At 35.9% G+C, this 15,423-nt stretch overlaps 2 protein-coding genes and 1 pseudogene across 2 annotated transcripts; all 3 read right to left on the reverse strand.

Annotated features, from left to right (window-relative positions):
- Positions 1 to 2,470: 2,470 nt before the first annotated feature.
- LOC116132233 (putative wall-associated receptor kinase-like 16) lies at positions 2,471 to 5,954 on the reverse strand. The gene is made up of 3 exons (XM_031417883.1): positions 5,120 to 5,954; positions 4,819 to 4,998; positions 2,471 to 3,956 (listed from the first exon to the last, which is right to left on the reverse strand). The coding sequence occupies exons 1-3, from the start codon at positions 5,952 to 5,954 to the stop codon at positions 2,758 to 2,760; spliced, it is 2,214 nt and encodes a 737-aa protein (XP_031273743.1). The 3' UTR covers positions 2,471 to 2,757.
- A 2,811-nt stretch (positions 5,955 to 8,765) lies between these two features.
- Positions 8,766 to 12,052, reverse strand: LOC116132234 (cinnamoyl-CoA reductase 1-like). Its single transcript, XM_031417884.1, has 8 exons — positions 11,813 to 12,052; positions 11,458 to 11,624; positions 11,172 to 11,363; positions 10,747 to 10,909; positions 10,237 to 10,420; positions 10,020 to 10,154; positions 9,097 to 9,252; positions 8,766 to 9,014 (listed from the first exon to the last, which is right to left on the reverse strand). The coding sequence occupies exons 1-8, from the start codon at positions 12,003 to 12,005 to the stop codon at positions 8,873 to 8,875; spliced, it is 1,332 nt and encodes a 443-aa protein (XP_031273744.1). The 5' UTR covers positions 12,006 to 12,052; the 3' UTR covers positions 8,766 to 8,872.
- Positions 12,053 to 12,745: 693 nt separating this feature from the next.
- Positions 12,746 to 15,020, reverse strand: LOC116132194 (annotated as a pseudogene).
- Between the last annotated feature and the right edge of the window lie 403 nt (positions 15,021 to 15,423).

The following is a 15,423-nucleotide window of genomic DNA, read 5'->3' on the forward strand; positions in this document are numbered from 1 at the left end:
CTTTTAATTGGATCATAATTCCAATTATTCACTTAATTGATCAAAACTTTAATATTAATGTATTATAATATATTAACGCTTTTAATATGGTGTAATTTATATGTAATAAGTATAATTGTATTCGTATATTTATTTAATTAGGTTATTCAAAAATTTAACTTTTTCTATTTTAAATTTTTTTATATGTAAAATAATAGAAACTCCCCCATTATTTACATTTCACAAATATTTCATTATAGTCCAGGTTCCAAAATAGGTTATAAATAGGTTCTAAAAACAGGTTCCAAAGCAGGTTCCAAAACAGGTTCCAAACAGGTTCCAAAACAGGTTCCAAACTGGGTACCCCCTACAGGTTCCAAACAAGGTACCCTTTTTACAGGTTCCAGTTCCGGTTCCGGTTCCTCCACATGCAAGAACTGGAACCGGAACCGCACAGTAGCGGTTCCAAAAAATTGGAACCGGAACCTACCCGCACAGTGCAGGTTCTGGGTAGGTTCCGATTTCGGTTCCGGTTCTACCCGCTACCCGTGCTCACCCCGGGTATCATGCCTGCAACTATATATTAATTAATAATTCTTTGAAGTATTACTTTTGTCATCTGAGACTGGAATTTCCAAATTCCAAAATAAGTAATTTGGAGGAAGTTTTACATCAACTTTAGGCTTCACAAAGAGTTTGGTAAACTGAACCCCAACACCTAGGAGGAAATATGAGCAGAAGCGAAGCTGGTGAAAATGGAAGAAGTCACCTTGTTGAATTGGACATTAAGAGGTTTGAAGATGGCGGAAAGCATGATCTATGAAAGTCTACACATTTGACACTACTGCAACACGACTGATTCAATTTTAGCCTTATATATATATATATATATATATATACCTAAAAGGCGAATCTCATGGAGGTGTTAGGGAGTTTCATCGGCACCGAAACTTGCCGGAATCAAGAAGGAAGTCTGACGGTCTTGTGAACTATAGGTGGACGGCGAGCGACGAAGGCTAGACGACGGCCACTAAAAATGGTTGGGTTTTGTTGTAGAGATGTCATTGAGTCTAATGATTGTGTTTTTTCCCTTGAACGATGCTGGCATCCGGCGAGATTGAGTTACGATTGAACCTCAATTAATTCAACACTATTCCGACGGTCCAACCACGGCTCAATCCAGTTTGATTGAAAATGTCGGTTTTCAGAGGATACCGGACCGGAGATGCCATTGGCTACTGGTCGAATCGGTCTGACCAAATGATCCGGTCCGGTTTTTAGAACATTAATTAACACCATAATAAAATGCATATCTTTTTAAATTACTTATTTTGTGGTTGTTCAAATATGTACATATCGTCAAATAAGAACGTGCTGATTTTACGTCCAGAACTGAAAAAAAAAATATATATATATGTTTCATATTCTATTTAATCGGCATTTTGACCCGTGTGATAATAATGGTGGAAGATAATTTAATAATCATTTGGCCAATATGTTAGTAGCTAGCTAGCTGTACAAGACAACTTAATCAACGTTCCACCAATATGTTTGTAGTCGCTGAAGATAAATTAATCACCATTTGGCCAATATGTAATAGTTTATTTGGAATAAGATAAGTTTTAATTACCATCAATTTACTTTTTAATTAAATCGTTTAAAACCCAAAACCAAATGNTACTGTTGGCTTTGCAAGGTTCTGAAGTTTTTTGAAAAAAGGTTATTTGTGCAAGAGAGAAAAAACTAAAACGGAAGAGAAAAACTGACTGCAAAAGTCCCTGTATTTTCATTCAAAACAGAGAGATATATGGACATCATACAATACTGTTGCAACCACTTCACACCATATAAATAATCTTTAAAATGATACAATTTGAACTACCCTTAACAAACACAAATAGCATTGGGATTTTATTGCCTTAATCACCGGCTGTCTTCACCTAAACAATATATAAATATCACTTGACAGACAGCCCCTTTAATTCAAAAACTGGCGCCAAACCTTCAAACCAGCCATGCAAAAAGTTTCCAGCAAAATATCATTTGCTTCAACATATACATTCCCACATTATTTTAAACATTCTCAAAGTGCTGAATTTATCCCATCCAGCATCGCATTCATATTATCACTTCCTCAACATGACATCTCATTCATATAATCACTTTCTCGAGGGAGGGGTTTTCTTTGAAGCTGCTGCTTAGACTTTGACGTTAAAAATTTAAGGTAGATCATCAGTATCATGGCGTTTTACTTTCCTCTCCGCGTGAGCTCAGAGTACAGCCGACATCATGGAACGTTTGATAGGAGACTGGGTCAGTTACGGGCCTTCCGATTGAAAAGTAGCCCAAACGCACAGTATATTCAGTTTGCTACGCAACTTCTTCTCCAACGTCAATTAATAAAGTTTTTGGAAAATAATTCATTATGTTGAAAGACTTCTATCAATTTGCCGGAAACAATCTATGCTTTTAACAATTTTCTGCTTAAGTAGATTCATTTCTGTAACATTGTCAAGTTACACATTGATGGATAGTAGTATCAAGGTTTCTTTTTACTCAGTTTATGTAAAAGAAACTTAGCAGAACGACAGAATTTCATATGTAATACAGGGGAGTTATAAAATCAATAATCACAATTTAACATGACTTGCAGATGACAAGTTGCTAAACCAATTGACAAACTATTGGAGTTTTAACAGAAGGAAATTCAGTTCCTGCTAATGTTATGTTGAAGTCCGCAGCAAAAGACACAGAATCACTAAAAACATGCAGCAATAATCATCTCCCATCGTCGAACACCACCAGTACATGGTCTTTGATACTGTCATACCCGGCACTTGTGCTGCTACCATCGGCACATTTATAAACATCTGAGGTATCGCGGAGCAAGTGCTCTGTCTCCTCTGGATTCAATTCTGTATTAACCCACGAATGTTTATGCATCATTCTTAATCCATCTAATTCCATTGCTACTTCCCTCATTGTAGGCCTCTCCTCTCCCTTCACTTTTAAGCATATTTTTGCTAACTCAGCCACTTCCTTGAGCTGCTCTTCATTTCCATCGTTCACGATATAATTCTCCAGAATTTCAAATAAACAACCCTCTTGCAATGAAGTAAGAAAATACATAACCAGGCTTCTCTGCTCCTCTGGCCTGTCAAACAAAAGTGCCTTCTTTCCTGTCAATAGCTCTGCAAGGACAACACCAAAACTGTACACATCACTTTTCTCAGTCAATTGGCTAGTATGCAAATATTCAGGGTCTAAGTACCCAAGAGTTCCCTGAACCATTGTGGATAATTGAGTTTCATCAATTGGAACCAACTTTGAAGCTCCGAAATCAGACACTTTGGCTGTGAAGTTATGGTCTAAAAGTATATTGGTGGACTTGACATCTCTATGTATAATTGGAGTAGCAGCAGCTGAGTGCAAATAGGATAGCACTCCTGCTGTTTCTGCTGCTATTCTTAGACGTATTTCCCATGAAATGGTGGGTGCCTTGTCTTTATCGTGAATGTGCTCAAAGAGGGTGCCATTGCTCACGAATTCGTAAACTAGTAAAGGGACTTCAGTCTCCAAACAACAACCCAAAAGCCTGACCACATTTCTATGGTTGATTTGTGAGAGCACAACCACCTCATTAACAAATTGCTCAATTTGGCTTTCATCTATTGTTTTGGACATTTTTATGGCAACTGGGGTATTATCTGTTAAAAAACCTTTATATACTGTGCCAAAACCTCCCCGGCCAATGATTCTACTCTCATCATAGTTGTTGGTAGCTTTTTTGAGTTCTTCTGCTGTAAAGATTTTTGCTGTTTCAGAAGATCCACTTCGTTTGGAGAGTTGCTGCTGTAAAAGAAAGCCATCATTTTGCTGAAAGAACTTTTCTTTAAGTTTGATGAGCTTTCTCTTCTTCAAAACCAAGTATAGCCAAGTGCTACTCACAAGCAGAACCACAAAAAATATGCCAACACCTACATTTGAAGCATTTGAAACTGTCATGCCATACTATTGAGATGATAAACGAGAAATAAAATTGAAATATTGGAAGACATTAGCACCTTCTGATACGCTAATTATTTCATTCTGATTGTCACATAACAAAGTGGCCATTTGGAAATTCTAGCAAACGCGTTCCTCTGTTCTAGTACTAATCAAGTATACTAGTTTTAACGATTGAAGCTATACCCTATTTCCGAAAGAGTGGCTTTGAAGTCTTTTGATTTTATAGATGCTCTAAGATTTGTAAGAATAAAAACTTCCTACCTGATTTATGTATCGTCCACAAATTTAATCAAATAGAGTTAGAGCAGAGTTTCTCTTTCAGTTCAAAGTTAACGAAGGAGCAGCCAAGCTAAAGTTCAATAATACAGTTAATAGAGTTAAGGACCTTTTCTCACCTAAATAATGGTTTAATAACACTTTCTCATTCACAGACTTTTAAAACACTATTTTATTATCTAAATTTATATTCTGGCCGCGAACAGAGACTAAACTCAGTTCAGAATGTTAAAGCTTTTGAAAAGGGGAGACCGATGAGTTTTTTGGTAGTGGAATGTTGGATTTTGATGATTGAGATTGATCGGAATTTGACTTGAGAGGGACAACTGCGCGAACCCTAACTCCTCAATTGTCGGTGATTGACGGGAGTAGGGTTTGAGGAGTTTTGGTGAGTGATGATCGGGAAAGAGAATGGTGGTAGTGTGAGGGTCACAACGATATCGAAATCAGAAACAAAATATTAATTTGGGTAATAGAATGGTATTTTAGAAGCGTGGAAAAATTCATTAAGCCATTATTTGGGTAGGAAAAAGTCGTTTACTTTAATAAACTTACCCATAGCGACCTTGACGACTGGAAATTCATTGGGCGGGATGGGATTACAACCTTCCCAACCGTTTATTTCATCTCGCTCGTACCCCTCCCGGCAACTGCATGTATAACTCCCATCGTTATTTATACATGATTGACTCTCTGTACACTTATGGAGATCTGGATAGTCGCATTCATTAATGTCTGCAAATCAATGGAAGAAAAGTATGGTGTAAAAGTAAACTAAACAGAGGAATTTTATGTTTTATTTAAAAAAGAAAAAAAATACGAACATCAAAGTAGTGAATAATGTTAATTAATGTACCTTGGCAACTATTGGAAAGGTATGGATTCCCTTCGTAACCCGTTTTGCACTTGCAGCGATACCTGGAACCGTCCTCTGTAGTTTCACACTCTGTGTTTTCTTTGCATTCTTCACATTTGGCATTCCCAGTTATAGCCCAATCAAGCACCATAGGAAAGTTTTCTGTTAAATTATCAAAAATATAACTGGGTTTGAATTTGAACTTGCTTTGTTCAGCAACAAACGCATAGGTGCATCGTCTGATGTCCGGAATATTTGTCTGACTCACATTGTTAAAGCTATATGCAGTATAATTGATTCTTTTTAGCCCTTTAGGAATATCTATCTGGCAACACCCCGTGCCTGTGCAAGATCCCTCGTCCACATAGCTAATATTCTCACATAACGAAATGCACCCGGTTTTATAATTGCGATCATCGATATGACCTCGAATGTAAGCATAACTGTTACAGCCGATAACTGTGAACTTGTTTTCTGTGTTAGAGACGGTGAGGAAGTCAGGCAAGTTGTACCAGGGCGAATTGGCCTTCGTACTAGGATGGCACCTTCGTGATATGAAGCTGCTGATGTGTAGTTGACCGGTGGTTATGTTAACTTTGGTAACAGGAATATCTGATTCATTCCTATAAAGTGCTTTGGGAGGAGTGGAAGAATGGTTGCAAGCGATCAGAAAATCTTTATTTAGGGAACAATTAAGGCTTGTGCCGAATGGATATGGGATTTCAAGGTCTCCACAGAGAGCATCACAGCCAGGCTTGGATAGAGAGGATACTAGTGTTGCTGTCAGTAGCATTTCCGCCAACATGAGTTGGAAAGCCACTCCACGAAAACCCATATTTTGCAGCTGCAATTATAAATATATTTCTCTTGATACTCATCCTTTTATTATTACACAATGAGGACCAATTCAGCTCCTCCAAGTCCACGCGATATGGTCTCATTCCTCTTCTATGTGGCCGGGACACAACGAATGCCATCGAGTCAACGCTTCCTATGTATGTATAAGGGAGAACGACCTTTTCCCACCCAAGGTTTGGCGAAACAGACACTTTCACTCCCTCCAAGTTTCAAAAAGATAGTTTTCCACCAGGCGCCCGTTAACTTTAACTGAAGAAAGATAAAACGGTTTCTCACAGACCTTCGCATGCATTATATATTTGATGAGTTGAGATCATTTAATCACAATTTGGTCATCATGCATGCTAATAAATAAATAAGTGTATTTGAATTTATTAATAAGTAATTTAATGTATTTTTCATACAAAGAATACAACAATAATACCAAAATAGAAGGGAAAAATAGTATGAAATTATATATAAAATAATAAATATTTGAATTTAGAGACTTAAATAAAACATTGAAGATTTTTAGGGATTAATTTGAAGACCGGTTAACCGGTAACCAAAACCGATCCAGTTTTCGGTTTGTATTTTCTCTAAACCGAATAACTGGTTTGGTTTTTGGTTTTGCTAATCCGGTTCGGTTAACCAGATTATCCCACCTCTACTTAAAACCCAAAGCTAAATGCGTTTATATCATAATTCTATGTACAAGATTGAATAATTAAAAAATAATTAATTGTATGTGTCAAAATTTATCATTTTGACTTTAATTATGAGAATATAACATTTTGTAATTATTACAGAATATAAAGGTTGAACAAGACAAACTTGAGGATAAATTAAAATATAGGAGCATGTCCTTATGGACCAACCCGAGTATTCTCCTAGTGAAATGTGATAATGCCAACTTAACTAATTGTATGGCTGCATGGGATGGTTCTGGTGGCTGGTCATTTTTAGTTTGAATATTTAATTTAGAATGATCATTCTACCTTATACTGTTATATTAATCAATTGTCTATTAATTTAAGGGTGGAAATTAGAATTTATTAAACAAGGTGAGAACTTGCCATTTCAGAGTTGAAGCAGTGGAAGAGAAAGTTTACAATGATCAAAGCAGTGCTCAATGATGCCGAGGAGAAGCAACTGAAGTACGAGGTTGTGAAAATGTGGTTAAATTTATTTTTGTATTTGAGTTTACTAATGAGTATTTATAATTGAGTAATGTGTAATTGAAAATGTGGTTAAATTTATGTTATGTATTTGAGTTTATTAATGAGTATTGACTATTGAGGAATGCGTATTTGAGTTTATTAATAAGTAATTTAATGTATTTTTCATACAAAGAATACAACAATATTACCAAAATAAAAGAGAAAAATAGTATGAAATTATATATAAAATAATAAATATTTGAATTTAGGGACTTAAATGAAACATTGAAGACTTTTAGGGATTAATTTGAAAACCGGTTAAGCGGTAACCGAAACTAGTCCGGTTTTCGGTTTGCATTTTCTCTAAACCGAATAACCGGTTCGGTTTTGCTAATCCGGTTCGGTTAACCGGATTATCCCACCTCTACTTAAAACCCAAAACTAAATGCGTTTATATCATAATTATAAGTACAAGATTGAATAATTAAAAAATAATTAATTGTATGGGTCAAAATTTATCATTTTGATTTTAATTATGAGAATATAACATGTTGTAATTATTATAGAATATAAAGGTTGAACAAGACAAATTTGAGGATAAATTAAAATATAGGAGCATGTCCTTATGGACCAACCCGAGTAATCTCCTAGTGAAATGTGATAATGCCAACTTAACTAATTCTAGTTTAGACGTTTATAAAAAAAAAAAAAAAAAAAAAAAATTAGATTTTATAGAAATTCAATTGCAGAAGCCACCGATCATTCCTGAATCCTAATTTTTTATATTCATTCAACTCTGCTGTCACTCTCATGGAAACATAATCATTTGACTGAAACAAAATTTGGAGCACATCATTAAATATTTTTCATATTACAATTTGGAGTTCTATGATATCTCCTAAAGTTTTTACCATTGCTTTGAAACCTGGCCCGGTTGGGCCGGTTTAACCAGTTGAACAAAGACCTGAAACTTCATCAGACCAGGTTTACATTTTTCATATTCACCCAAAACCTTAGAATTTGGGATGATGATTGGTGAACAATTGAAGGCTGGGATACTAGGGTTTTTGAAGAGAAAGTTCCAGTGAGTGTAATGGTGGTGACGAAGTTGATTTCTGGTAAGTAAATCGATCGAAAATTGGAAAAAACTGGCGGCGGTGGCAGCTAGATTTTGCCGGCGATTGATGAGGCTAATAGGGGTGGCATGAAGTGGGCTTTGGTCTAGAGGAAGAGGAGAGTATTTTCGGGGTGATGGGGAAGGTTGTCGACGCCGACATCAATGAGATCTGGCTTGAAATGTCGACGCTGGCATCAGTGAGATTTGGCCGATCTTGTTTAGATTTTTAGGGGAATGGGCTCAAGGGACAATTGGGGTTGCATTTGGGGTGTCAATGCCGTCAACTAGTCATCGATCGATTTATATTTAGGGTGTGTTTGCAAAATTTTAAACTTATAGAGACTTAAGGAATTTTTAGGGGTGTATTTACTAAATTTTAAAAGCTTTTTTAAACTGGTTTGACCGCTGGTCAAACCGATCAACCTAGAACCCAACAACTTTGTTGAGTTCACTCTGGGTTGGGTTTTAAAACATTGGTTTTTACATCAAGCAACAACTTAACATTGTTTTAGAATATTGATCTCAACTTTCATTTACAAGTAACAACATCTGTACAATATTCTTATTGATGAAGAAATCCCACCAGTCGTGTGTTGACACTTTTTCACGATACTTTCATCACTTCCTTTCAGTAGCTTCTTAGAACTTGAGAAAACCTTTCTCCTTCAAGCTTTCCACAGTGTCCTGCACACTTACGTCCCAAGGCGTAAAGTTGATGCCCAAACTCTTGGCTCTCTCATTATTAACCTGGAATGATGGCTCATACTTCACAGCTTTGAATCTAAAATAATTATACTAAAACTTGTGAGTTCCAAAATAACGCGGAAATTCATATCATTCAAGGAAATTATATTGAAACATACTTTTCTGGAAGGGTGAAAGTAGGGCAATGTTGGTGCAAAACCTTCAGAACCTCAGAAAGTTGTGTAACTCTGCCGACCAACAAATATCTTCCACTAGCTGTGGGAACCTCAAGAGCTTGAATATGTGCATATGCAACATCTCTAACATCAACAAGTCTNCAAGTTATAAAGATGTTTATGATGGACAGATAGAATTACTAAATAAATAAATCTTTTCTGCTTATGACTATATGGCATTACAATAAACATGAGAAATGGTAGGGGGGTGGGCTGACAATATATTTGTTCATATTATATGATTGAAGAAATGAAATATTTTGGGGTCAGCTGATGTAGATTTTATAGAAATTCAATTGCAGAAGCCACCGACCATTCCTAAATCCTAAATTTTTATATTCATTCAACTCTGCTGTCACTCTCATGGAAACATAATCATTTGACTGAAACAAAGTTTGGAGCACATCATTACATATTTTTCATATTACAATTTGGAGTTTTGTGATATCTCCTAAAGTTTTTACCATTGCTTTTAAACCTGGCTCGGCCTGACCGGTTTAACCAATTGAACAGAGACTCGAAACTTCATCAGATCGAGTTTACATTTTTCCTATTCACCCAAAACCTTAGAATTTGGGATGATGATTGGTGAACAATTGAAGGTTGGGATACTAGGGTTTTTGAAGAGAAAGTTTCGGTGAATGCAATCGTGGTGACGAAATTGATCTCTGGTGAGTAAATTGACCGAAAATTGGAAAAAAAACTGGCGGCGGTAGCAACCGGATTTTGCCGGCAATTGGTGAGGCTAACGGGGGTGGCAAGATTTAGTTTGTCGAGCTACTAAAGAAAATGATATACAACTCAGGTTTCAATTGACACTTTTTCACAATACTTTTCATCACTTCCTTTCAGTAGCTTCTTAGAACTTGAGAAAACCTTTCTCCTTCAAGCTTTCCAGAGTGTCCTGCACACTTACGTCCCAAGGCGTAAAGTTGATGCCCAAACTCATGGCTCTCTCATTATTAACCTGGAATGATGGCTCATACTTCACGGCTTTGAATCTAAAATAAGTATACTAAAACTTATGAGTTCCAAAATAACGCGGAAATTCATATCATTCAAGGAAATTATATTGAAACATACTTTTCTCGAAGGGTGAAAGTAGGGCAATGTTGGCGCAAAACCTTCAGAATCTCAGAAAGTTGTGTAACTCTACCAACCAACAAATACCTGCCACTAGCTGTGGGAACCTCAAGAGCTTGAATATGTGCATATGCAACATCTCTAACATCAACAAGTCTGTAAGGGCTAGGGCATGATTGAGCTCCTGCATTCAAATGACCACAATTACTTTAGCGAAATTTATGTCATGGTAAAGCCATTTGTTGAATGAGAAGAGACCAGCAAGATCTTCACTCTTCGTTGAAATGGATTAGGCAACAAGGAACAGAAATCCTACCTTAGTAGAAAATGCGGCAGTTTGATGTCAGTTTCACGTTAAACTAATACAAAAAAGCATTTTTGTTTGGCTATTTAACATTCACTTTTGTGTGTGTCTGCTGTCTAATTACTTCACTCAAGGATAAATTAGAAATTTACATAAAAAATAAAAATAATGATATTCATAATACTCAAATGGTTGCTGATTATTACCATTGAAAAGGTTCAAAATCACCTCCACAGAGAAATTAAGTGATGACTGTAACAAAGGACCGATAACCAATCCCGGATGTAATGTAATCAAGTCAATCCCATTCTCTTTTGCAAATCTCCAAGCTGCCTCTTCTGCTAAGGTCTTGGAAAGATGATACCAGTACTGGAAGAAAATAAAAAAGATGAGCCAAGATGATTACCAAAAAAAATGCATTTTATGAGAAAAGGCCTGTCCCTAGAAAATATTCAGTGATTGTCATTTTTCAGATGTGGGAAAGAGATTTTCTGAATGGATTACAATAGGTAGATAGCTTGTATGAGATGCTAAAGAGAAGTTCATTGAAGAGTATAATGCTTAAAATCTGAAATAAAGAAAATTAGTGTGAAAGACATATAAGTATCAAGAAATTAGAAACTTTACACACCTTTGACTCCTTGCAAAAAGCTGGATCTGAAAACCAAGTCTCATCAACCACCACATCAGGGGTCAGAGGTTTTCCATTGAATGCAATTGAAGCTAGAGAAGCTGTTACAACAACTCTCTTGACAGACTGAACTTTTATGCATGAACTAAGAACATTAAGTGTTCCCTTTACTGCAGGATCAATAAAATCTGCCTGCAGTATATAAGAAAGAAGCAGTTGGTATTAGTAAGCAGAAAGTTTTTTATTGAACTATATTGAAAAAATAAATATATGGGATAATCATAACCTGAGGGTCATTGGTTGAAACAAATACAGGGGAAGCTGTATGGAAAACACCTTCACAGCCATCAACTGCAGAATCAAAAGATCCTTCTTCTAACAAGTTTGCCTTCAACAAATGAAGTCTTTCTTTAGCTCCATCAAGTTCATGTAAGTGCTTTATCTTAGGATCATCTGTTGCAAATGTAAATTAGAACAAGTTGATGGGTAGTTTTAGTAATTAATCAAACTAGAAGCTTTCTTCTTGATGGTGTTCAATATCAGTGTGTGTGCCATGTCAAAGCCACTTGAGTAAAACAAAAGCAACAAAAGGATAACACATATGTATTGTTGACTACTTTATGATCTAACAGCAACCTTACCAGTAAAACTACTAAACCCAGAAGTAAAACTTGGAGACATAGAACTTAAAAAGTCAAAATCATCCAAATATAGAAAAGCTGAAGTGAGAGACAGAGTGACGGTGTAACCACGTTCAAGCAACAGCTTCACTAACCATGAAGCTATGTAACCTGAAGCTCCTGTAACACACACCAATTTCCCTTCTCCACTCATTGTCTCTAAGTCTATGGGAATTTTTTGTCAAGGTAGAGATCGAGTTCTCTGGTGTGAATAGAGTCAAGCACAATGAATCCATTTATATATTTGTTAAAGTGAAATTAGAACAATGAGTAGTCACTTAATTGCATCGGGTGGCCCCGTTAGTGCCTCAAATGGAAGACTTTAAGCACAGAAATATTAAATATATACCCTGAAGTTTCACAAAGTGAAAAGTGACACGTACACTCCTTACCAAATATCTGATTATGTCTCGCATATTCTCAGTTAGGTAGACAGAGCTTTGGTACATCTTAAGTACTTGTTTGCATGTGAATTTCGCAACTTTTTTAAAAAATCTTTATTTTTTATTTACCAAGGTGTCTGGTCAGGTAGTGCGTACCTCAATTAATCTCTTGGGGTTTTGAAGTTATCGGCAGGATAAATCTCTTCAGTGGTCATCCCTATTAGTGTTTGAGGGGACTCGAATTCAGAAATTTATGTTGAACCATTTTACTTTTTTACTATCAGACCACCCAGTAGTGGTTTGCAACTGTTACTAGCTAGTCATTATATGTATTGTATTGCAGAGTACAGTGAACGGCAAAATAGATACATAATAATCTTGATTTGAGAGATTATGCAGATAAGTAAATGATTTTTATACAGCTCGGTTTTAGAATTTAACTAGCCTTTGTTTCTTTAATCGATCAGGAATGGACACAATTTATTTGCAGTTCTTTTCATCACTTTTTTCTGTAGCTTCTTAGACATTGAGGAAGCCTTTCTTCTTGAAGCATTCCACAGTGTCTCTAAGACTAGTTTCCCAAGGCATAAAATTGATACCCAAACTCTTTGCTCTCTCTTGAGAAATCTGATATGTTGTCTCATGCTTTGCAGCTTCAAATCTGCATAAGTATATTCAAACTTGTGACTCAGTTCAGGGAATCAAGCATGAAGAGCTTGTATTGTAATCTGTTCTTTTATTGCCCTACTCAGACCAAAGGACGAACAGAATTTTGTATCCAAGTAACTGAATAAAAAGACAATAAGAGTCAACATACTTTTCTGGAAGGTGCAAAGTAGGGTAATGCTCATGCAGAATCTTCAGAATCTCGCAAAGTTGTGTAACTCTTCCAATTAACAAATATCTACCGCTAGCTGCGGGTACCTCAAGCGCTTGAATATGTGCAAATGCAACATCTCTAACGTCAACAAGTCTGTAAGGGCCAGGATATGTTTGAGCTCCTGCATTCAATAAACAAGCTCAACCACTTAGATACAGTGTAAACAACTTTAGAAGGCCTCAGAAACAAATATATGGGGTCCTTTGGTTAATATAAAGCTTCAACAATCCACACCTCAAGAGCTTGAATATGTGCATATGCAACATCTCTAACATCAACAAGTCTGTAAGGGCTAGGGTATGATTGAGCTCCTGCATTCAAATGACCACAATTACTTTAGCGAAATTTATGTTATGGTAAAGCCATTTGTTGAATGAGAAGAGACCAGCAAGATCTTCACTCTTCGTTGAAATGGATTAGGCAACAAGGAACAGAAATCCTACCTTAGTAGAAAATGCGGCAGTTTGATGTCAGTTTCACGTTAAACTAATACAAAAAAGCATTTTTGTTTGGCTATTTAACATTCACTTTTGTGTGTGTCTGCTGTCTAATTACTTCACTCAAGGATAAATTAGAAATTTACATAAAAAATAAAAATAATGATATTCATAATACTCAAATGGTTGCTGATTATTACCATTGAAAAGGTTCAAAATCACCTCCACAGAGAAATTAAGTGATGACTGTAACAAGGGACCGATAACCAATCCCGGATGTAATGTAATCAAGTCAATCCCATTCTCTTTTGCAAATCTCCAAGCTGCCTCTTCTGCTAAGGTCTTGGAAAGATGATACCAGTACTGGAAGAAAACAAATTAGAGGGTCTAGAGATCTTTCTACATGTTAGGACTTTTTCAGATACAATTCATAATATATTTATCACTAGGAAATGTTGATGTCTACTACATGTAGGAGTTATGGAGAGACTATTCATATCACTAGAGATGAGAATTTTAAGATATGTTTGGAATACGTAATATTAATTCTCATATCAATAATTATTGTTTGAAATACATAAGTATCAAGAAATGGAATATTTATGTACCTGATTCCTTGACAAAAGCTGGATTTGAAAACCAAGTTCATCCACTACCACATCAGGGTCAAAGGGTTTCCATTGAATAAAACTGACGCTATAGAGATGTTATAACTACCCTTTTGACAGACTGAACTTTTGCACATGTCCTTAGAACATTAAGTGTTCCCTTCACTGCAGGATCAATCAATTTTTCCTGAAATATGCCAGAAAAAAAGTTGAAAGTAGATACCATACTCTATGCAGAAATGAAAATATACTATCAGAATCTAATCATATCTGTTAATAAAAAAGATACATGTTGAATTTCTTTTTGTTGATTTATATTCAGAAGGGAAAAAAAGGGGATCAAGTAGTATATGTGATAAACCTGAGGGTCACTGGCTGACAAAATTACAGGGGATGCTGTATGGAAAACACCTACACAGCCATCAACTGCAGAATCAAAAGATCCTTCTTCTAACAAATTTGCCTTGAACAAATGAAGTCTTTCTTTAGCTCCATCAAGTTCATGTAAGTGTTTTATCTTAGGGTCATCTGTGGCACAGCACATGTGAATAGAATCAGTACTTAACTGCTGACCTTAAATTACATTGATAAAACTAATCACACCCAAATTTAGTCCAAAGAGAGAAACCAACACTGACCAAGCACATAAAGAAGAAACAAATCAAAATGAAAACTTTTTATTTTTTCTTCATTAGTAAGTTAACTATACAAAGAGGCAAGAGAGCAACTGACTTGGGTTGCGAACGGTGGCTTTGACAGTGTAGCCATGTTCAAGTAACAGCTTCACTAACCATGATGCTATGAAACCTGAAGCTCCTGTTACACAAACCACCTTCCCTTCTCCACTCATTCTTTCTCTGTGAATTTTTGTCAAGGTGGAGATTGATTTCTCTGGTGTAAAAATGGACTTAAATGGAAAGCATTTACTTTATTATTTATTAAAATAAATACTCCACATTATACACGAGTTTCAACAAGGGACAGTTTTAGAGTTCAATTGTAACCGCATTGGATCATGGTGACAGTAGTGGCCAACTTGCATATATCAGTTAAAGAAGATTGAATAGATTTTACTTTCAAACTGGTATTCAATGCTTCATCTTTTTTTACTAAAAAAACTTCAAATTTTTATTGGAAACAAGTCTTTCTATAAAATCATTGTAACCCTCTTTGACCAAGCCAAATCAGATTTTATTATGACATCTTGTCACATTCATCTTATTTTCAGTATTTCACTGTCTAAACAGTCCTGAATCTTGATCAT

The sequence above is a fragment of the Pistacia vera genome, unplaced genomic scaffold (genome assembly GCF_008641045.1).
Source record: "Pistacia vera cultivar Batoury unplaced genomic scaffold, PisVer_v2 Contig25, whole genome shotgun sequence".
In the NCBI taxonomy this organism is placed as follows: Eukaryota; Viridiplantae; Streptophyta; class Magnoliopsida; order Sapindales; family Anacardiaceae; genus Pistacia; species Pistacia vera.